This window comes from Rosa chinensis, chromosome 4 (assembly GCF_002994745.2).
Source record: "Rosa chinensis cultivar Old Blush chromosome 4, RchiOBHm-V2, whole genome shotgun sequence".
Taxonomy (NCBI): domain Eukaryota; kingdom Viridiplantae; phylum Streptophyta; class Magnoliopsida; order Rosales; family Rosaceae; genus Rosa; species Rosa chinensis.
In genome coordinates, this window is record NC_037091.1 from 4,206,475 (window position 1) to 4,230,792 (window position 24,318).

The 24,318-nt window shown below is 40.9% G+C and overlaps 1 protein-coding gene and 2 long non-coding RNA genes across 6 annotated transcripts in view; 1 reads left to right on the forward strand and 2 right to left on the reverse strand.

Moving 5' to 3' along the window:
• LOC121052433 overlaps positions 1 to 24,318 on the reverse strand; it is a 70,873-nt gene that overhangs the window by 5,212 nt on the left and 41,343 nt on the right. The gene's annotated exons all lie outside the window — the stretch shown is intronic.
• LOC112196427 (putative disease resistance protein RGA3) lies at positions 3,158 to 15,839 on the forward strand. 4 transcript variants are annotated; one of them, XM_040517448.1, is made up of 15 exons: positions 3,158 to 6,096; positions 6,199 to 6,280; positions 6,401 to 6,639; positions 6,711 to 6,787; positions 7,412 to 7,537; positions 7,636 to 7,723; positions 7,869 to 7,950; positions 8,092 to 8,287; positions 8,415 to 8,538; positions 9,114 to 9,206; positions 9,470 to 9,591; positions 10,156 to 10,222; positions 10,317 to 10,475; positions 15,202 to 15,379; positions 15,472 to 15,839. In XM_040517448.1, exon 1 carries the CDS (start codon positions 3,197 to 3,199, stop codon positions 6,062 to 6,064), a length of 2,868 nt encoding a protein of 955 aa, XP_040373382.1. In that variant the 5' UTR covers positions 3,158 to 3,196; the 3' UTR covers positions 6,065 to 6,096; positions 6,199 to 6,280; positions 6,401 to 6,639; positions 6,711 to 6,787; positions 7,412 to 7,537; positions 7,636 to 7,723; positions 7,869 to 7,950; positions 8,092 to 8,287; positions 8,415 to 8,538; positions 9,114 to 9,206; positions 9,470 to 9,591; positions 10,156 to 10,222; positions 10,317 to 10,475; positions 15,202 to 15,379; positions 15,472 to 15,839. The 4 variants fall into 4 exon arrangements, with proteins under 4 accessions (XP_040373382.1, XP_040373381.1, XP_040373383.1 ...); XM_040517447.1 differs by having other exon boundaries at positions 6,714 to 6,787; XM_040517449.1 differs by having other exon boundaries at positions 6,714 to 6,787; positions 8,240 to 8,287.
• LOC112196439 lies at positions 21,507 to 22,726 on the reverse strand. The gene is made up of 2 exons (XR_005809060.1): positions 22,014 to 22,726; positions 21,507 to 21,926 (listed from the first exon to the last, which is right to left on the reverse strand). It is a non-coding gene; the product is annotated as an uncharacterized LOC112196439 (long non-coding RNA).

The window sequence follows — 24,318 nt, forward strand, 5'->3', positions numbered from 1 at the left end:
TGACTAGGAAAGTAGAGAGACGTTGGTGGAGCGAGGCTCTCTTAAGTACAAATAATCTCAATGATTTTCCTAGACATCACATTTTATTGGGTCCACCACATAAGAAAGAGTTAATACAATTGTCATTTATTGACTAAGGCAAATTGCCATTACAAAAGTTCTTGGAAAAATAAAAGGACTAATCTAATCAAAGTCTGCTACATCCTTGTGCACTTCATCTTCAGCTTTGAAGTCATTTATGGTGAGATTGATATCTCTACCATCTTCTTCTTCTTCTGCAAGGTACACTTCTTGCTCTCTCAGGTCCCTATATGCCCTATATCTTGCAGCTAGTTCCTCGCTTGCCTTGCATTGCTTGAACCAATGCTCAGTTGATCCACATCGATGACACTCATCATTGTGGTTGCCTCCCTTTAATTGAGGTGCACGTTGTGGGCGTTGTGGGCGTTCCCTAGGAGGGTTGGTGCCACCACCACGACCCATTGAGCCACCATTACGGCTAGGGATACCACGACCCCCTCTCCCACGTGTGGCATTACCACCACGTATATCCACACCAAACTTGCGGTTTCCTTCCTGGTTAGGGGGGTTATATGGGCCCATACGTCCCTCATGTCCCCCATTCTTAGGGTACCGCTCCTTGTGCCCTCTTTTGGGTGCATTATAATTCGCCTCATGAACGCTCTTAGTTCTAATGGGCCTTGAATTATAATTCCTCACGAGTATGTTATCATGTTTCTCAGCTACAGATATAACATTGATAAGCTGATGAAACCTCTTGATCCGTCCAGCATTGACTTCAGTACGGTATTGCTTTGATACCACAATGGCTGAAATGGGGAAGGTGGAAAGAGTTTTCTCAATTAGCTCTTGCTCTGTGACAGGTTGTCCACAAAACCTCAACATGGACTGTATGCGAAGAGCTTCTGAATTATATTCAGCAACAGACTTGAAATCAGTAAAGCGCAGGTTGTTCCATTGAACCTTCAAGTCAGGAAGGAGGGAATCTTGGACATTGCCAAAGCGCTCTTCTAGCGCTACCCATAGCTCTCTTGCATTCTTGATCGACATATACTCCAATCTGAGTGCCTTGTCCATATGGCGTCGCATCAAGATAACTGCTTGAGCATGCTTTGTAGGAGTTCGCACGAACACAAGATCCGGGTTAGGTGCCTGGATTATGGGTAATATTCCCTTTGAAGTGAGATGGTTCTCAACATCGGTTACCCAACTGTGGTAATCCGAGCCTGTTGAGTCAAGCATGGGAAAGTCGAGTCTAGGTTCATTCGACATCCTGAAAATAAGAAGAGAAGATATATTAGTTTCGGAGTTAAACTTCCATGAAAACTAAAACAATAGGATTTCCGAGCTATGCTGCCAAGAAATCAATTTCCAAGAATCTCTTTTGGATTAGACCAAACAATAATGTTTTAATATGGTCACAATTTGATGCTTACGGACGCTCTTAGTCCAAGCATTGTGAACGCTCTTAGTTCACACGAACATTCTTAGTTCACACGAACATTCTTAGTTCGTTTAATTATGAACACTCTTAGTTCGTTAAGCGTGAATCCTCACAATTCCGCTTTGTTAAATATCAAAATCATTTGGCAACATATATTCCAATATTTGCAGAAAATAAAAGGAATTTAAATACAAGAAAGCAGCAACCTTAATTATAAAAACTTACGTGATTGTTCTTGGCTTGAAGACACGCGCGTGTAGCTAAATTAGAATTGCTGGAATCTGGTCGGAAATTGGCAGTTGGTGGGCTGCCCTTCTCCCTTCCTTTTTTTTTCTTCCTCTTTTTTTTTTTTTTTTTCCCGGGCCCAGCCCTTCTCCCTTCCTTTTTTTTTCTTCTTCCTCATTTTTTTTCTTCTTTCTTTTCGCGTCTTCTTTCTTCCTTCTGGTTCTTCTCATTCTTTCTTTCTTTCCTCTGTTCTTCTTTTCTTCTTTTCTTCTGGGCCCACTCCTTCCCCTTCTTCTGTGCGTCTTCTTCTTCTTTTGTTTTCTGTTTTTTTTTTTTTCTTTCTTCGCTGGCAAAATGTGTGCAGCTTCGGCAGCAGCAGGAGGTTCGGGTAGGTGTGCAGGCGGGTTGCAGGGCTGGCTGCATGAGCATGGGCTGCTAGGCGCGCTGGCTGCAGGTCGTGCTATTCACGGCTTAGGCTGCTGGAGGCAGGACGCGTGCGGCAGTTCGTAGGAAGCAGTGCGGGCTGTGCAGCAGGAAGGTGCAGGGGAGCGTGCGGTTGTGCAGCAAGAAGAAGCGGGGGCTGCTGTGCAGGTCGGAAGGGACTTGCGGTTTGCTGCAGAAGGATGGGGTAGAGCTAAGGGCTGCTGTGGGAGGCTGGCAGGAGCAGGTGCGGCAGGGGGCTGCGGTGTGCAGCAAGGGTTGAAGGTTGTGGCAGGTTTTTGTGGTGGTAAGTTTTAGGTTTTTTTTTTCTTTGGGCTAGGGTTAGAACTCGTGCTGATAATGTATTGTAGGAGAATGGAATTGTGTGTTTATTATTGATAATAGGAGCCCTTATATAGGGAGTTACAAGGTATACAAAAGGTAAGAGAATCCGAATACAATTGAATACCTATAATACTTTCCTATTACAATTCTAAACACTAATTTGTAGAGGCACACTATGTCGACATCCTTCAATAGCTGGTACACAAATGCTAGAAGGGGACTTCAAATCTCATAACCCGGATTCTAAGCGTCAAAGTCAGTTTAGGATCCTTGTCTGGAATATCTCTCAGTTCGAGTAGGAATCCTATGTCCAGGTGAATATATAATCTTAATTTTGAAGTCAAATTGTGGCATACATGCTGGACTCTTAAATTAGAATCAATCCAGCTGGTCATCAATTTTTAAGCTTAAATTGACTCATCCAAGACAATTTTTATATTGAAAAGAGTCGGTCTTGTACCGCTTGATTTTTAGTTTTCAATTACAAAGTCGGTGGATCGTTGTTGGAGTTGTGCATCAGTCTCATTGGTTCCAGTTATGCATCAGTCTCCGCATTGGAGCAGTCATTTTATATTACAAGCAAAGAGTGCCAGTCATGGAAGGCGCGTCCCGCACGTGGCCACTTGTAGGAGTAATTGGACGGAGGCAAATGAGTCTATATAAATTGAGCCAAAGACACTGGCTGCTGCACGCCCACACATTTGTAATTTCTCTGCTTTTCCATCTTTGAATTTCAACAACATGGCTGCAGCACTGGTTAATGTTCTGCTAGCGCGTTTGGCTACGCTCTCCCTTGGCAAGATCCAACGAGAGCTGAATATGGTGGTCGGGGTTAAGCAAGAAGTCAAAAATCTCACCAAGAAACTCCAAGCTATTCAAGCTGTGCTGGAGGACGCAGAGCAGAGGCAAGAGATGGAAGCCAGCGTGAAACTTTGGCTCAATGAGCTAAATGATGTTTCCCACGACATGGATGACGTGCTCGATGAGTGGATCACTAGAGTTCTGATGCATCAAGTGGAGAAAGAAGAAAAACAAGGTACTAATTCTCTTGTTGCTACTAAGAAGAAGGTATGCTTCCCCTTTCCTTCCTCTTGCTTTCGCTTCAGCCAGGTCAATCAATTATTTCTTCGTCACGAAATTGCTTCGAAGATAAAAGAATTGAATGAAACATTAGCTCAGATTGATGAAAACAAACAAAGGTTTAACTTTCAAAACATCATTACAAGGGTTCCCGAACTACCTCAACGTCAAAAAACTACTTCTCTTCCCAATGCTAAAACATTTGGTCGAGATAATGAAAAAAACCTCATAATTAGCAAGCTGCTAAGTGAGAGTACTGAAGGACAAGAGGTTCCTCTTGTCATCCCTATTGTAGGGATGGGGGGCATAGGAAAAACATCTCTTGTCAACTTAGTCTATAATGATGAAAAGATCAAATCTCATTTTGACGAGAGAATATGGGTATGTGTCTCAGATCCTTTTGAAGAGATAAAAATCGCTAAAGCTATTGTTGAAGGTCTAGAACAAGATAATACCTCAAATGAGTTGGAAACTTTGATGAGAAGCATTAATCAATCGATTGAGGGTAAAAAGTTCCTCCTTGTTTTAGATGATGTGTGGAGCCCAAAGTTAAATCAATGGGAAGAATTAATTAAACCTCTATGTAACGGTGCTATGGGTAGTACAGTATTGGTGACCACTAGAAAAGAGGAAGTTGCTACTTTAATGAAAGCAACAACTCAATTGATCCCTCTGAAGGCGTTGGGTGAAGTATTTTGTTTGTCATTGTTCTATTACTACGCAGACATTAATGAGAGTAGTGTGTCTAAACAATTTTACGACATTGGGTTAGAGATTGTTAAAAGGTGCAATGGGTTGCCTCTAGCTGCAAAGGCGTTAGGAAGCCTCATGCGCAATAAGAAAAAGATTCATGAATGGCGAGCTGTTTTAAATAGCAAGACATGGGAATTGGAAGAGATTCAACAAGATGTTTTTCGGCCTTTATTACTAAGTTATCTTGATTTGTCTCCAGCAATCAAACGTTGCCTTTTATATTGTGCTACATTCCCAAAAGATTTTGAATTTCAGAATGATATGTTGATTGAGTTGTGGATGTCGCAAGATTATTTATATATGGGAAGAAGACAAGAAAAGATAGCAATAGGTCAAAATTATTTTGATGACTTAGTAAGGCGGTCTTTTTTTCAAAATGTTCGTTTATGTGTTGAAGGAGTAATAGCTTGCCAAATTCATGATATTGTACATGACTTTTTGCAATATCTAACCAAGAATGAATCTTTGATTTTGGATTTTGAGTTAGATGGCAGTGATAGAATGAAGGTGCCGAATGATAAACTCCGTCATTTGACTTTAGTTAATGCAACTGAGAGTGATTCTTTGGTATCTTTTTTACTCACTTGTAGAAATTTGCGTAGCTTCACAATTATGGGTCCATCCAGCTATAATTTCATTACTATCTCAATGTTTGAGTTGATAGAACAGTTGAAATGTCTTAGGGCATTAAACTTGTGTAATTCCGATATAAACGATACTGGTGTTGTAAAAATTCCCAAAATTATTGGTGGATTGATACATTTGAGGTATCTTGATTTGTCTGGTAACAGACAGTTGGTGGAATTATCAGGCTCCATAAGTAGCTTATACAACCTGCAAACCTTGCGACTTGCTTACTGTTATTCTCTCGAAAAAATAGATGTGGGAAGCCTGATTAACTTGATGCATCTTCATGTTCAAGACTGTGGTAGGCTAAATTTAATTAAAGGGATTGAGAAATTAACAGAATTGCAAACGCTAGATGAATTTAATATTGGAGTTGGTGATGAACAAAACAAGTTGGAAGATCTGAAAGACTTGAACCAGCTTCAACAGGATCTTAGTATTTGTATTTGCGGACCGCTAGATGCAAATATGGCGGAGAAAGCAAATATACGGAATAAGGCTCACCTCACACATTTGGCCCTGACGTACAGACGGTACAGTGAGAATAATGAAGGAGATGATAGAGAAATTATGAATGCCTTAGAGCCGCATCCAGATTTGGAAGGTTTACAAATCTTTAGTTATGGAGGCGTCACCTTCTCCCATTGGTTGTTGTCTTTGCAGAGCTTGACAAGACTCGACCTTTCTTCTTGCAATAGATGTGAGTTTTTGCCTCCTTTAGGGAAACTGCCTGCCCTTGAATCATTACATATTGAATGCAGTAAGCAAGTGAAAAGGGTAGGAGTTGAGTTACTGGGAATAGAAACAACAACTAGGCAAACCTCGTCGACATTCAACTCATTCCAGAAGCTGAAACAACTTTCCTTCTTCAGCATGACGTTATGGGAAGAGTGGCAAGGAGTGGACGGCTGGAGTAGGGAAGAGGAGAATTCTGAGACTAATAATATTACAATCATGCCATGCCTCTCTAAGTTGAGAATTACTTGCTGCAAGAAGCTAAAAGCACTGCCGGACTTCCTGTGGAAGACACCACTTCAGGAATTGCACATCAAACAATCTCCAATTCTCGAAAACCTTTACAGAGAAGGAACGGGTGAACAGTGGGCCAAGATTTCTCACATCTCAAGCATCAAGATAACAGCAATCTAAACTGGATGATGCATGTCTAGATGAGTGAAAAGGTATATTTGCTTCAATGTTTAAGTCACAGTTGCTTCATTTAATTGGATATTGTTATTATGATCTATAATTTCTCTGTCATTTGTTTGGCCTCTTTAATTCAGATTCCAGACTTCAGCTTCACTTGAAACAAGCACATTTTTAAGAGGAAAGTCCTTGTCTCATGGTGCATCATATTTCAACCTGGTGAGCTTAATATATGGACTACATGTTATTATTTGTATCACATGGGACTGTTATATATGTATCTTTGGATTTATAATTGAATCATTTCTTTTACCACTATGTATTCATGTCCGATGGAAGCTAATACTGGAAGGCAGAAGGAACACATCAATTGAGCATAAAGGCATTGTCTTATATATCAGTGATTAGTTGAGCATGATTCGACAGTGTTATAGCATAGACTAAACCTAGAGGAGTACTGAAGAGGTCAAAGACTTGAAGATCTTACCAGTAGGTCATAAATGTGCTTCTGCAAATGCTCAACTCCCTATCAATTTTAGCCGTCTTTACTTATTTGGCTTGATTTTTTCAAGTTACAGGTAATTTCAATGCTCTGATTTTTATCCCAAGTCTCTGTACTTGTTAGCAAAGCTAAGTCTCTTTTATACAGCAGATGATGATTCATGGCCATGTGAATAGCTAAAGGGATTGCTGGACTTCCAAGATCAGATGATCTTCACCCCTAAGGTTTGTTTTTCTTTTGTGCTGACATTCCAAATAGGAATTTCGCCAAAAATCTTTTGACAGTTTGTAGTTTATTGATTTTCTTCTGTAAATCAAGTTATAGATGAGTCCTCAAATCATGTATCTATTGTAGATGTGAATTGCACTAGGCTACTTGTACTGCTCGTACTGAGGCTGCATGCATTCAGCATGGCAGCAGAATTTATTAAGCTGCATGCATACCTATTTGTAGATTATATTATAACTTGAAGTTCTTGGTTTTCAAGATGGACTCATTAGCTAAGTCACAGAAAACCTTTTGGTTAGTTACATTGGACCAAGGATGGAGCTTAGTTAGAACATCTCTTCAATTGTTTGGACTTTATTAGACTTACTGGTAAGCTATGACAATAAGCTGTCATTGGAGAAGTTAAACTCGGGATTGTTCCTTTGGTCCAACTAAGTTGTGCTAGCTTGCATGTGTATCCTTCTGCTCATCTAACTAAATTTCCATGTTTTAGTATATTTGGTGTTTATCATTTATTAGCAAGGAATAAAAAAGAAGTGAGAACAATGATGCATTATATAGACATGAGCATGATGCATCAAATGGTTTTCTTGAGAGATTAATGTTTGAGTATGATATAGGTGATCATGACTGTCAGGAGCTTAAAGGTCACAAAACAGAACCAGTTAAAGACATGTTCTTAAAGCATTGAAAGAAGGCATGAGGCCATGAGGGTACTGAAGGCTGCCGGTTTGAAGACCTTCCAGGTCGGTTATGATACTCTTCTTCCTCTGATGCTGGCACTTGAGTCCCTATCAAGTGCACCCATCCTTACATCCCCATTTTATGACCGTATAAATTTCAGACAGTGTAAGCACCCTTCTACGTAGGAATTGGGAGGTTAGGCTTCAAAGTTCTGCTGGCTACACTCCCCAAGACAAGATGGCCCTCAGGTACCCTTCATGTTGTGTGATTTCCAGATATATAATATAAAAAAAATTCTTTAGGTAGCAGAACAAAACCTTATATTACTTAGAATTATCATTTTCTTTTAATTCAGGTTATATTCAAGTCTAACTAATGTTTCTGTTGCAAAAGAAAATTGCACAAACATATATGTACAGCTCACACTTAGAATGGCGCGCCTTGGGAGTTGTAAAGCTAAAGGGATGCTAATATGGTAAACTCTCTATATGTCATAACCTGAGGTTCTCGGTTCATGGGTGTTTGTGGCACATGTATAGCTCTGTGAGACAGTGACTGTTAGACAGAGATAAGGATAACAGATTGCTTTAAATTTTTTGGTTATTTGGGTACCTAGGTTGGACAAGCTGTGGCAAAGCATTTACATTTGATGCACCAATCATACCTACATTTGACAAGCTGTGGTCCGGGGTGGCCATGACACCTGCTTCATTCACTTTTGTTTTCAGCCACTCGTCATAAGGAGATTAATTTCTTTTTTGCAGAGGATTGGGCAAGTACTCATGCATCCAATGATTGGAAACCCAGCCCAGGTCTCAGTGCCCTATATCTTTCTAAACAGCATTTGTATACCTGTTGTCTGCTGATACAAATTTAATTGCCTGTATGCTGATCTCTACTTGTGCAGAGAGAATAACCACTATATATATTTTCCTTTAGGGGCCGAATATTCCATGCAAAGACCATATGACATAAAATGAGTGAAGAGCTGTTGAATAGCTGGTTGTCTAAGTTAGATACAGTACCTGCCACAGAATGAGCGATTTTTCTTCCAATAATGAAGGTATGAGTAACAGATTTTTTTATAATTTTTCATTTAGATAAGTTAACTCTAACAAAAATAAATAGATAGAAAATTATAGGGTGCAAGATTGTTATGATGATGTATAGTACTCTTCATTATATGTTGTCATTCCAACTGAAAAACAGTGATGAGCTGAAAATTTTCCTTCAGAAATCTGTACAGTAACATGACTATCAAATATTTTGGTGATATCAAAATTTTTTTGAAGTAGTAATTATTTACAGTATCATAGGCCTGTTACAAGTATACTATCAAAACAGCTACATGGTATACTATCAAAACAGCTACATGACTATGCTAAGCCTGTTACAAGTAACATGACTATCAAAACATCTAAGATGCCTGTATATACTTGCTTGAAGTTCTTGAGTTTTGAGTGTCCGATCGAGGCACTGCCGCACTGGCTTGAAATTCTTGCAACCAGCTTTATTTGATTTTTCTTTCAAAATCATCTTTTACTATTTAACACAAGATGTCTTCGTATTCACATTATTTTAAACCGCATTATTCCAACTGATATATTGTAGTTGCTGTCAAACCGCCATTCCTTGCAGGAGAATGTCAACCAACGGTATTACAACATCATACAATTACAAACTTCTTTGGTGTCACTCATTTGACTGATGGATGGAGGCTGTCTTACCTAGGTAATTTTTCATAACCATCTTAAGTAAGCATGGGTTACAAAGTAGACTGATCCCATCGCATGAATTACTGTTGTATTATTGGCTTAAGATATTCAAGGTATGGAAGAAAAGAGTGGATATGACCATGAGGTCCATTCCATGAAAATTCACGTTTGCAATATGTTAAAACTGAGATTATCATTTAGCCCATTGCTGCAACAATGTTGTTCCACATAGATTTATGAGTTCAACTTATTAATTAGCTATTGGGTTTGGTATCACAGGTTACTTTTAACCATTTGGTTAATCCGATGTATTAAGCAGGATGGCTCTTAATTAGCCAAGCAGCTGAGGCACCTGTTCGATAGTGTCTGGACTTTATTAGGAAGCTATGCATGGTTGTGAGGTGTGACTATGAGCCATCATAGAATAATGTTCAACTTGGGATTATTTCTTTGGTCTACCTAGCTAGGTTGTGCCTGTGTCTATTCTGCTGATTTTAACTTGTATCTTCATATATTGTTAATAATATTCTGCTTCGTCCAAAGCAAATTGTGCATAATTTATTTCGATCTTTTGATTCAGGTTACTAAGTCCTCTGATTAATCATACCAAGATACATGTAGATCTAATATATATCCAAGCTTCAAGCATTTAGAATCTCCTTGGAGTTGAAAGCCTGATCTAATTGTACTTTGATAAGCTATTATACCTCTATATCATTACTGGTGCCTTGCGCATGGATGTAGCTAAACTGTTGTTACGTGTGACTTAAGTTGCAACTGCATGCAGCTGTATTTTTTGAGAAATGTCTACTCGCTTTTTGTTTGTCTTCAATTACAAGAGAGCATTTGTTTTGTCTATGTATTATTGACTTTGAACATTGTTCTGTTAGATTTTGAGTAGCACTAAATCGAGCATCAGATATTGCTTTAATTTTAACTTTTTTTGGTTTTTCGGTTTTACTTAGGTGGAGGATGGGAAAAATGATCTGCCAATATTTGATTGTAATCCTAGCTCGATCAACTTCAGAAAAGGTCTCACTTCCCTATTAATGTGACAAAGAGCGATAGACTAACACCGAATCACCAACATCTTTGAACCTGCCTTAAAGATTCTCTACTTTTGCAGAGAGGACAAGCACTACATCGTCCTTCATCATCTTCCTTCTAGTTTGTCCGCCAAACAAAGACAGCACGAGCTGAAATGAGTGAAGAACTGTGAGTCAGCTTGTTGTCGAAGAAACATACATTAACTGCAACAGAAACAGTAACCGTTCCAGGAATGAAGGTATGAATAACAAATTTATTCATTTCATTGATCTTGCACCTTCTGGATCCCACTTCGTCGCACTGAAAAATGTCTGCTTAATATTGTGTCATTCCAATTGAAAAAAAAAGAAGAAAAAAAAAGCGATGGACGGCAGGGAAACTTCTTCACCTGGAACTGTTGATTATTATTATTTTTTTTTTTTTGAGGGGAATGAAAGACTAATTCATTGATTGAGCATCATTACAATCCGAGATTAATATAGCCTCCACAGACAGAGGAATATGTGAAAAGAAATCTATCTGAAATCAATATTCTTGGCTTCCTGAGCCAAGATGTGAGCCACACCATTAGCCTGTCTTCCAACCTTGAGGACACGAGCATCCAAAGCCTCATGCAACAGAGCTCGCAAGTCTTCTAGCAAAAAACCGAGTTCCGAATAGTCCAGTGCAGCAGAAGATAATGCAGACACCAAATCCAAACAATCTGTCTCCACCATCAGGGGCGTAAGATGGTGTTCAATAGCCAGTTGCACCCCAAGAACCAATGCCAGCAGCTCCGCATGCCGAGCTGATTGAGCTATTGTTATGGAGTGCCGAAACCCATGAAGAAAAGCCCCGTCATGGTCTCTAAACAGCCCACCTAAACCCGAGTGACCTGAAACTTGATCGAATGCAGCATCAACATTCAGTTTTACAAAACCCATTGGAGGCTTCTTCCACCTGGGAATCGGGCTAGCAGCCAAACCCGACCGGGTAGAAGAAAGAGCAGCTTTATATTCTTCCAACCAACCCAAAGTCAGTAGGACAATCTGTGAAGCTTGTTGAAAATCGCCCTCCCAAACCTTAGCATTTCTATTCCTCCAAGTAGCCCACAGAATCATCAAGAAAGAGGCAAAGATCTGGGGTTATGACGAAGAGACTAACAGAAGCCAATCTGCAACACTTGTAGGGGCCAAAAATAATGGGAGGTTGTCACCTTGAAACAAACTAGAAGCATGGGGACAATCACGGACCGCATGAAGAGGAGTCTCTATTTCTTCGTCACAGAGTGGGCATTGGGTATCCAAATCAATACCACGTTCACTAAGCCTACTCTGAGTAGGAAGAACATTGGAGGCTGCTTTCCATGCACAGATCTTGACACGACCTGGGACTGGCGCTTTCCACAGTTGACGCCAAAGTGCCGCACTTGGGTTAGGTGTGGAAGAATCCTCAAGAAGCTATATGATAAGCCGATTTAACCGTGAACCGACCACTTTTATCACCACCCCAAATCCACCTATCCTCATGGTTCCGGGGGCTAAGAGGAATGAAGAGGATCTTCTGAACAATATGAGCAGGAAATAACTCGGATGATAACGTAGAATTCCACACACCTGGAGAACTAAACAGATCAGCCACAAGAGTCACTTGATTCGAGAAAAAAGCACTCAAATCCTCATCCATTAACCACGGGTCCAACCATATATTGGTAGACAAACCATTCCCAATATGTCGTTTAATACCAGCTTTAAGAATATCACGACCCTGCAAAATACTTCTCCAAGCGTAGGAAGGCTGTGTGCCTAAAGTAGCCTCCCAAAAATTACTATGGGGAAAATACAGAGCTTTGAAAAGCTGGCCAATCAAAGAGTTAGGACTTTGAAGTAACCTCCACCCTTGCTTAGCTAACATAGCCAAATTAAAAGCAAAAAGATTCGAAAACCCATACCTCCCATGCTTTTGGGTTTACAACGTTCATCCCAAGCCACCAATGCATAGCCTTCTTCTCTTCTGTACTCCCCCACCAGAACTGGGCACAGAGCTGATGAAGTTCTTGAATGAGATTCTGAGGAAGCAAATAGCAATTCATTGTGTACAACGGTAAGGCCTGAGCCACTACTTTGATTAAAATTTCTCTACCTACAGCACTGAGTAATTTAGATCTCCACCCTGTCAATTTTTTAGATAGGTTATCTTTAATATATGCAAAGGTATCTGTTTTGGAGCTGCCAACCAGGGTCGGAATCCCTAAATACTTCTCATGCTTATCCACCACTTGAACTCCCAGAACCTGGGCCATACTGACCCTCAGATGTGGCAAAACGTTCCCACTGAAAACAACATTACTCTTCTGTAGATTCACTTGTTGCCCAGAAGCTCTTTCATACATATTCAGTAAATTCCGGATCATATGACAATCTTGAGAAGTAGCATTCGAATAAAGCATACTATCATCAACAAACAAGAGATGACTAATGGTAGGAGCGCCATCATAAATACGCAGCCCTAGCCACTGATAAGTAGAAACCGCATGTGATATAAGGGCAGAAAGACCTTTTGCACACAATAAAAATAAGTAGGGAGACAAAGGATCGCCTTGCCTCAACCCACGCTGTGGAGTTATATAACCTCTGGGCATGCCATTAACGAGGAAAGAATAGCGTACCGTAGAAAGACAGGACATAATAAGAGCCACCCATTGTTCAGCAAACCCCAATTTAAGCATGATGCGTTGCAAGAAGCCCCACTCCAATCTGTCGTAAGCTTTACTGATATCCAATTTTAGAGCCAAGAAACCTTCCTCGCCACGACTCAACTTGTGCATATAATGAGCTAATTCGGACGCTACCAGAGTATTGTCAGAGATCAGGCGATTAGGGATAAAAGTGCTTTGATGAGGAGAAATAATATCTGGCAGAAAGCTCTTGAGTCTATTCGCAATAACCTTGGAAGCTATTTTATAAATGACATTGCATAAAGCAATTGGTCGGAGGTGGGACATGTGCACAACCTCCTTGATCTTTGGGATGAGAGCTACATAGGTATAATTCAAATCAGGAGGGATTTCAGAATGAGTTAATATCGAAATCACCGCATTACTAACCTCCTGCCCAATAAGATCCCAGTATTTCTGGAAGAAAAAAGGTGAAAAGCCATCTGGCCCTGGCGCTTTCGAGGGGTGCATTTGAAATAAAGCAGTACGAACCTCTTCCAAACTGTAAGGAGCTAATAAGAGGGCATTCATATCTGCTGAGACTCGAGGCTCAATAGTTTGAAGAACTAAGTCCTGAGCCTCCAAATCCGAAGATTGGGAGCTGAAAATATTCTGAAAATACTCCAGTACTACCCTATCTATACCGGCCTGGGACTCTTGCCATGTGCCATTAGCATCAAAGAGGCCCTTGATCTTGTTTTTTTGTCTTCTATTCGATGCTTTCTGATGAAAGAACCAAGAATTCCGGTCACCATCTTTGAGCCAAATTGCTCTAGAGCGTTGCCTCCAATAAGTCTCATCAATGGACATCAATGCATTCAATCGCTGCGAAAGTTGCAGTTTGCAAACATTGTCATTTTGGTAAAAAGGTTTCTGTAGAAGAGCATCCAGTTGAGCTCTCACAGCTTCCACATCTTCCCTTGTACTATGAAACACGGTCCTATCCCATTCAAGAAGTTGAGTCCCTAATCCCTTGACTTTACGACACAACTGAAGCATAGGTTCCCCACCAAAAGGAGTACTCCAAGCCTCCTCCACCTTGGCCGAGAAGCCCTCATGTGCACACCACATCTCTTCAAATCAGAATTGACGCCGAAATTTCTCTTGTAGCTGCTGTTCCTTACGGACTTCCAAAAGAAGAGGGACGTGGTCCGACCTACTGGGATGAAGGTTGACCACATGTGAGAAGCTGAGTTCCAATAACCAGTTTGGTGTACAAGTGCCCCTATCTAGCCTCTCCTTCGTGTTGGAGTCACACCACGTATACATTCCTCCAGCAGATCCCATATCCTTCAAGTTACAATCCAACAAGGCTTCCTGGAATGCCTGCATTTGCCCTTGATTGCGCAATCTAGCCCCTGACTTCTCTCCCAACTCCAAAATCTCGTTGAAATCTCCAGCGACTACCCAAAGGTCCCTTGGATCCCGGGCTAAAGAACGTAGCAAATCCCACGATAGATGACGTTGTCCAGTTTCTGGATGTCCATAAAATCCAGTGAAACGCCACTCCACCTCGTTAGGAGCATGAACAAAGGCATCAATGTAAAACTGTGCCACGTCTTGAACCCTAACCGACATGGAATCATCCCAGAGTAGTGCAAGACCCCCTGATCTCTCCACTCGATCAAAGTGAGCAATATGAGGAAGCCCAATAGATCGCCGAAGAGACTGATGTTGTTCCTTGGTATAATGAGTCTCACTGAGAAAGACAAGATTTATGTGATGCCTTTGAATTAACATCTTCAGAGCATGTCTGGTCCTTCTATTCACAATTCCCTGACAATTCCAGATCAAAATATTCATGTTGAAAGCGGACAAGGTGAACGGAGCACCCACTGAAGCCAACCACGGCACTACAGAAAACCGGAAAACCCTAGGACAAGAAACCAAGGCTATGAAGTTTTCACTCTTGGTGAATGGTGATAGTTAGGTGTGGTGTTCAATTGCTAATTGCAAAATTAGATACCAGAAACCATTGATGGAACTGTTGATTACTTTATTTCAGAAGTCTTGAAGATATAAAGAACCTTCATATGGAACTTCTAAGACAATGTCATTATGCAAGATGGTATATCTGCCATACATAATTACTAGTCAGTATTTGTAAATAAGTATTTGTACATTACATTATTCATTAGCCTGTTAAATGTCTATTGGCAAACGTCAAAATCTGTCATTATACATGAATCGATTGTTCTATTCACTAGAAATGTATCACAGATATTTATTATGCCGTCTAGGTTCTGCAATGACATTAATAATTTTACAGGGAGGAACCTCACATCTCCAAGATGCCCCTCAAGACGATGCACAGCTGGGAAATTCCTTTGCATTTCAGATTTTTCATCAATGGTTTAGATCAAAATCTTGATTCCTTTCAGGAATTGGTACATGGAGATATGACGAACCTTAGTATAGAAATTTCAAGACAGTTCCATCTGCTAGAGGTATGCTCATCTGCTATTCTCTTGCTACTCCCTCCTCATTTTTATTTTTTATTTTTTTATTTCCTCATTCATTTTCTGGAACCATTACACAGATGAAAATTCATAGGTGATGATTATAATTCTGGAAAACCAGGCAAAGCTGATGAAAAAACTTAAATCTTTCCGGAAAGAAGACCAGCAGCTCCAGCATTATTGTTAATGAGTTTTTCTGGATTGGGATCTGAGTGTTGTTTATTTTTTACAAGAACTTTGGTTACCATTTGCCATCTTTTGTTTCTTTTCTCTACTTCAGTTTGGGTGTGTGGTACTTTTTTCTCCTTTGTCCAGGATTTTTGTCCCACTGGGTTTTAACCGGACAAGGTTTTAACGAGGCCACTCATTAGCACTCATTTACACGTGGAATTGTTTTTTCAAGTGTTAATTAATGAATCCACTTTAATCAAATACGAAGAACTGTCTTTCTATGCAAGCTCGCATTCAATCTCTCTTTTCGGGTGCCAACAGTATCATTATACTATTTGTTCTACTTATAAACGAGTTCCGCCACTTGTTGATCTCGTTTTCACTCATATCATTATAGTCTGTGGAAGCCTTGATGAGTTGATGGTAGGTTGTTAATCATTGCGTGGAAGTCATCATAACAGTAATTGTTCAAGTAAACCCTAATTTGTGTTTGACCCAAACTCTAGGTTACTTGACCTAGTGGTAATAGGATTTAATTAGAAGGATCTAGAATCCTAATCAATGTAGAATTACTTTCCTTGTATGATTGAGATTCTATGCATTATAATCCTCTATATAAAGAGGCCCCTATCATCAATGAGAATACACAGCGAATTTCTCTCAATTTCAGTTTCTCTAAAACACGTTATCAGCACGAGCCCTAACCCTAGCCCTAAAAACCAAAACTCTTCTCACCAAAAATACCGCAAGCTCCTTGCCCTTGGTAGCCATGCCGTACGCTTCCCCTGCAGCCCTTGCGCACCTGTGTGCCGCCTACTGCCCCTGCAGCATTGCCGCACGCCTGCTGCCCCCTGCAGCACAGCAGCACGCTCATTGCTGTGCAGATCAGGCTACTTACACGCCACGAAACATCATGTTCGGGACCTCTGATCAAAATCCTTTCTTCATCAAAGTTGTTCATCTATGTCTCTTCTATCTGAATTAAAAATTTCAGCCATATTTGAGTCTTTTTGAGACCTGTACACCATTCGAGGTGGGAGCTGTTCAGCATGCTCATTCCTGTGCATATCAGTCAGTTTGCAAGCCCTGAAACGTCTAGTTACGGACTTCAGATAAAAATTCTTCCTTCATCAAAGTTGTTCACTTCTGTCTCTTCTATCTGACCTCAAAATTTAAGCCCAATTAGAGTAGGTTTGAGACCTGTACACCAATCGGAGTGGGAGCTGTTCAGAAGTGAATCTGCTCCAAATTTCAACAAGTTTGATTCGCCTAGGACTGAAGCTCGTCTGCAATCCTACAACGAGGATCGAATATGCTCTTCAATCCTACAACGAGGATTGAATACGCAATCCTAAGAGGTATGGTTTACTAAAAGTTCCCGTTTTTGAAGTTTTTTTTATTCTTTTTCGCTTCTTTTTCTCGGGGACTTGCAACCTCCCTTCTTCTACCCCCCTTTCTTCATCATAGTAGAGACCTAATTAAACCGAACTGTGGGGGTTCGTGCTCACTCCAAGCTTGGAGCTAGCCTGTAGAGTCCTCCAAACTTAGAGTTTGTTAAGAAGAAACGATCGACCACAAACATCATTGTTTCGATCTAATCCAACCCCTCTTGGAATCGAATTTCTTGGAAGCGACTACGCTTGGAAATTCCTAATTTCTTAGAAGCGACTACGCTCAGAAATTTTATTTTTTTCGTGGTAGCTTTTTCCGCTCCGAAACTAACCCTAATTTCTTGTTCTCTTTCAGGATGAGTAACCTGAACAAATTGGACTTTGCTCCATTGGGAACAACTAGCTCTGAATATCACAGGTGGGTTCGTGATGTCTGCCAGCATCTCAAGGCCGATGGAATCCTGGATACGATTCTCGAGCCTAGCCAGGACATGCTAACTGTTGAGCAAGCTCAAGCTTTGGAAGCAAATAGAGCAGCCTTATAGGCAAATAAGGCGAAAGTCATCACCCTAATGACTCGTCATATGGATGATTCGCTCCAGTACGAGTGTATAAATGAAGAAGACCCCAGAAGGCTGTGGGTCTCACTCGAAGAAAGATTTGGCAATGTCCGTGACTTCCTGCTTCCTGACCTAGAAGTGAGATGGCATAGCCTCCGCTTTTGTGATTTCAAGTCAGTTCTTGACTACAACTCGGAAGCACTTTGCATTAAATCCTTAATGGAATTCTGTGGTAAAGTGATCACAGATGTGATGTTGATTGAGAAGACTCTTTCTACCTTCCCCTTCTCTGCATTGATGGTTACTAAGAACTATCGAATCGATGTTATTACAGAACGAATCACAAGGTTTCATGAGCTCATTGGAGCTATGAATGTCGTTGAAAAGCATGACAACACCCTTGTGAAGAACTATAATTCGAGATCCGTGGAAACATAGTATATTCCGGAATCCAATTATAACCGTGCCCCTAAGAGAGGGTGCCAAGAGCAAAAACCTAATCTTAGTGATACTTCTGGACGTTCTGGTCCATATAATCGCTCTACTTGGGAAGGTAACCGCCAAAATAGGCGAACACGAAACCGAAGAGGTCAATGTGGAAAGAGAGAGGGAGGCAACGCCTTTGGCCATGTTGGTGGCGCCACCAACACTAAGAGCCATCTAAATGACGCTTTCAAAGCGCCTCAATCAATGGAGTCTGAGCAAAGAGATGTATGTTCTCGATGTGGAGTATCCAATCATTGAGCACACATTTGTAGAGCTCGTGAAGAAATTGTCACCGCCTACAAAGCATATTGTCAAGCAAGAAAAGCTCACTATGTTGAACAAGAAGATCAAGAAGATGATCTAGAGTGAAGGGTTGAAGACTACAAATCTGGCTGGGATCAATAGATCGCCAATTCTGTTTAAGTCTTTTTATTTTCCAAGAGATGTAGGCAATTGCCATATTATTTTTGTAGTAGATGCCTATGGTTTAGTCTTTCTTCAAAGTAGGCGTACTCAATGTAAATGTGATGTCTAGAAAGGTTTTGAGATAAGTGGTAATTAAGCGAGTTTTGCTCCACCGACATCTCTCTACTCACCTGGTCACATTTGCGTTGGAATTACCGAAAGAAGTTAGACGACTACCATTGTTTTGCATTAGCTAGCATTTGGATTAGATTCTCCTAATGGTTAAGAGACGATGATGTAACTTCGTTGGTTTATGAATAAAATTTCGAGTTCTTTTCATTATGACTCCATTTTGATTCATGAGCATCTTATTTTGTGACTACGATGGCTGGGCCATTAGTATTAATTCAAGGACATGGAGTAGCCCAAGTTCCCCTTGCCAAAAGGCACCTTGATTATTGTCGCAAAAGCTCTCTACGCTCATAGGGAAAATCACACTTATGAATAGCCAACGGATTCCATGCGAAAACGCATGTAGAGAACAAAAATGAGTTCCTTTGCAAATGCCTCTAACGATTGTAAATAAAGGCGCATCTTAAAGAAGTTTATGTGTCTCTCTAGTGGACTCTATGTCACTATTCGAGCTATTAAATCCAATAAAGTTATGAGAGAAGATCTCTTGGATTTAGGCACATATTGGCTTTGTCACGACATGATGGATCATCCTAGTCATGATATGATGATCCGTCTACCAAAGACTTCACATGGACATCTTTTCTATCGAGCGAAATGAAGCATGAATCAAAAGTTGATTCCTGGACTAAGTGTGACCGACGTTGCTGCCTAGGGCACTGCCTGAGTCCACCACCAGCCTAGGGCTGGCATAGTCCCTATCCATGACGCCATGGATGGCGTCCATCATGGTGATGGCGCCCTTGGTGATGCTGCAGTCACTAACTTGATTCAAAATAGCGTTTCAGGCGCTCAGGCTTAACCAAGATCCTCATTGGTTGCTTCTAAAGCCTCTCGCTCGTTTTACAAAGCCCGTTCCTTAGGGAAATTAGGACTAAGACCGTCCTATGCAAAGGATATGCAATACTCATTATGTTCTTATAGAGAATCTGGACTAATATAACCAACTTGCGGACGTTTAAATATCTCATGGGGTTGGTTGATATGCAAACACGCTGGTCACGTGTTGTGCCATTGTCCATCTGTAAATACTGCTTATGCTACACTCCTAGCGCATGTCATATGACAACGGGCTCACTCCCCGAATCATCTTATTCAGTCAATTGGATTTGACTATGCTAGAGAGTTTACATCGAAGACTTTCGATGGTTATTGCATTGGGACTAATGTTAGACATTATATTCCCATGAACACACCCAAATTGTGGTGACCCGAGAGGGGGGTCCCACAGCGCCGCGACTTCGAGCCAATGAGGAATCGACATGTCACGAATGGCATCTCGATAGCTCATCAACCCGAAACCGCAAGGCCGTTAGAGTTTAGGTTGTTGGTTTACAAAACACTTTCTTGAACAAATGTCTCAAAACATTCTAGCAACCGAACAACAAGTTTTCAAAAGCGGAATTTGAAATGGGCTAAGAGTTTTGGGCTTGAAATCGGAGCCCAATTTGGAGAATAAAACAATTCACTAAATAACTACAAGCATGGGAGACGCGCCCCAGGGTTACGGGTCTCCCGGAATTTGTGTAAGCGAGTAGGAAATAAATAAATAAATAAATTAGTAAGAAAGTAAATAAATAAGTTACTTCGAAATCCGATAATGGACCCAAAACCGTACTTTTGTAAAGACAAAGAGGAATACGCCAAGCCGGGCCATGTGCCTCTCCTATACGCTTCCCGACCACATGCTCAAAACCTGCACACTGTTGTAGGGGTGAGCTTTCGTCCTCGCATGCCCAATAGGGGCCGACCCAACCATGCTAGGTTTGAAAATAATAATATACTTGAAAATATTTACTACATAATATTGTGCACGTTTATCGAAAAATACTTTAAAAATAGGCAACCACAAACATTTATTTCTTTTATAAAGCATATGCAGTATGCTTCACACAATTTGGAGCTCCGAGATACTTACCTGCCGGCTAATATAAAACAAATCAGTGACCGACCTGGTTCGTCCTGAATTCGAGAACCGGCCAACTACTCTGTAGTACTTCCGACTACAAGTAGCGAAAGTGTCCATTTCCTGGCCCTGAGTCTCCTATGACTGGTTCACTGTCTATACCATCTTTCCTCGACAAACATAGGAGCACGGCCCCCTCCGGAGGTTCACGGTTATCGACACCGTGGGATCCCTAGGAATCTAAGCGTCTAGGTCCCATTCACTTTCAGGTCACAAGTATAAACATACAAGGGTACAGTATCTCAACATGCAAGTCTAGCCTCGGTTTTCGCAATTAGCCATTATCAGTTCTGAAAACATATGTATCACGAGGCATCGACTAATGAACAACCAAAAACGTACTTGCAGGCAACATATTAATATACTAGAGCATTCCACATATAGAAAAGCCTCTAACAAGGAAGGGACAGCTCACCCTACCTGGATATGGAGTGCTCGCCCAATCTTAGCCTCGTTTCCGACTTTCGATACTTCTTCCAATTTCATGTGCACACGCTCGAGTCCTTTAACAAAAAGTATATCCGATAAGTAACTAATTCATAACTCACTTGCTTAATTTCTTTATGAGTTACCCATTTAACTTGAATCGATATTTAATGGTAACCATTCCCGAACAATTCACTTAACGTAGTAAACTCATTCGGGAGATGGTGATCACACTTCTTTCCGTGTTAAAATTTTGGTCAACCAGTTTGACCTCAATTTATTTAGCCTTTAAACCTTAAGCAATTAAATAGCAACCACCATTCCCGATTAATTTCATTACACGATAAATTCGGGATATGATAGGTTTGGAATATTTCTATTCACGGACCTTAAATTGAACATCCCACATATTAATTCACTTATCCCAAAACCGGTCCATTCTTATTTACCACTTTTCTCATGCATTTGACCAAACCAACGATTCCATTCTTATTTTACATTTCGACGTTGATAACAAATTCATCCTTTTAATTCTCAAGACAATTCTCCTCTATTCAATAAGCCGATTCATGCCAAGTTTCCAACATAACATTTAATACACAAGCAGCATAACCATATCTCGTTTTGTTTACTTAGTAATGCCATAACTTCTATCAATACAAACAGCACACAACCATTTAGATCCCAAAATGCACAGTCCCCTTACCATTCTTCTTTTCCAAAACAGAAACCAGTTTCGTCGCAGCTGCAATTCCACCAACAGTCACTCGAATTCCTGGCAGCAGGACAAGTTTAATAATCCAATTCTTAACCAAATTCATATCCAACACAGAGTTCATGACCCTTACCTCAATCCATTTTCAATGGAAACTGACCCAACAGTTCTTCTTCTCCAAATCTTCAAACTCTCAGATTCCAAATCTCAGGATTTCCAAAATCTCTCAAAGCAGAACAACAACTTAATTAATTAATCCCAACGTCCAAACAACAATCAAACTCATAACTCAAAGACCTGCATTCCTTACCCATTTTCAGTTCTGCCGAGACCATAATCTCCATAATGTGCTGCTTCTTGCAGTCTTTCTCGGTTCTTCATCCTCCCATCACGAACATAAATCAAAGCCAAGACCAGAATGCTTCACTCTCCGATCTGAATTCCATTATTTCCTCAAGCCCAGAAAACCCAAGGTTAGAAAACCGACTTCTCTATGAATTTGAATTCAAATATCCAACGAACAGGGCTAGAGAACGTCTTACCAGGACAAGGGATTAAATCGGCGGTATACACGGCGGAGCTATGGCGGTCTACGCGCCAGCGGCGGCGCGTGTAACGCGTGCGGTGGCCCTGGTCGGAATCGGAGGTCGGCGTCTCAGAAACAAGTGGGTAGTGAGGCGCTGATTACATCGAAGGAGGTAGTTTAGCTCGATTTGGACTGGAGGTTGGGGAACGAAGGCATGCAGAGCTAGCTACGAGTTTCGGCGAGCTCGTACGGCGTTTCCCGGCGTCGGAGATGAAGAGGGCTCCCTGGGTTTTACTCCCCTTTGCTTGCTGAGTAGAATGACAGTGGCGGAGGGCGAGGAAATCGTCGGAAAATCGATGAGGGTCGAGGAACAGTGACTCGCAGTTTTGGGTTGTCGCGTGCGAAGGAGGACGGTGGTGCATGGCCGGGATTTTGGTGAGGTTTGGGTCGGAATTGTGTTATGGTTCGAAGGGTGGAGGTGGTGACGAGAGGTGGTGGCCGGAGATGGGATTTTCTCGGCGGTGCAGAGAGTGAAGATGAGAAAGAGATGGGTTGAGAGAGAGAAAAGAGAGGTACGGTCGAGAGGGGAAGAGAGAGTTTGGAGACCTTGGGGTTTCTCTAACCCATTTATTCATAGCCCATGCGAAAAGTCCATTTTGCCCTTGCGACAAATTACGAAACTCTTCTAGCTAATTGCTTTCGGTTTTGGGTTCATAGCTTTTCTTTCACTCGTTTTTCGTCGGAAACTTCCTAAGTTAGTTCTCGACCTCGTCCTAAACCTAAAACTCGTTTTCGTTAGAACTAAAAATTAAAATCGTCACTACAAGTCTACAACTCAATTCGCCTTCCTTTCAAATTTGCTTCAATGAACTTTAGTAACCTTCTAGGCCCATATGAAAGAAATCTCGGCCCAAACCTAAATCATAAGGCCCAATAAGTGGTCTCGACACCAAAAACTATTTCCAAAGTCAATTCCTTAACTTGTATCACCTTGCGAAAATCTTATTGGCGAAAAATTAGCTTTTAAAATTAAACAAAATTTTCGGGGGCTCACACTCCACCCCCCTTAAAATAAATTTCGTCCTCGAAATTTGCCCAATGCATGAATGAGTGAGGTTACTTCTTTTCGCCTCGGACTTTAATGTGTACAAGACATAGTTTTACCTTCCTCTGATACCTTTTGAACCTTTACCTTTCACATGGTTCATCTTACTTCACTCATGAGGATGACCTCATCAAACTCTATAACCATTTGTTTTTCACAAATTGCACTTTTCCTCTTTCACATTGTGTGTGTATGTGCAAACATTTGATTTCATAGTCTCACCCAACTCCTTTGAGCTCCATACTATGGGCTATGGCATTATCGCTTCAGCGTTTCTGAAAAGTGCAATAAGCCTTAAAACAAATCGGGGACTAACACTTAGTCACCCACTAGCCTTAATAACAACATACTGCAAAGCAGTGGTAAATCCACTTATCAACCTCGTTTCCACAACTAGATGACCAACACACTAGTGTAAGAATTTCTCAAGCGTTACTTGTAAACAATTCACGTGGAATACTCCATCACGCATCAAGTTAAGCAACATAATGACATTCGTAAAACTTTCACAATTTGTGCTCCCATTAACTTCATATCCCCATTCCGGAGCTATTTTTACCACTTCACCAAGTGTTCCTATTATACACTCCATAGGATACACTTTATTCCGTGAATCATGATTCTTTTCGATAAGTAACTCGATGAATAGCAACTTCGTTGCAGCCATGCGATAATAGCTTACTTTTCAAAATAATCAGAAACAAATTGACGTCTACTCCCAAGTCCCAATTAACGAGAGTAGAAAATTACTCGGGAATTTGAGCCTTAATTTATAAGTAGCAACCAAGGAATGAAACAAAGCTTCTTTGCATGTCTAACATAAATAAGTTTCGTAGAACGTCACTACGAATGACACGTCAACGATGTCATCACTGACGTCAACCTCGTAGTTATCAACTATCTTGGTTGTCAAACCTCATACACCCTAATTCGTAGCTTAGCGGATACTGTTTACTCCATGAACAAACAATTGTGACAGCTTGT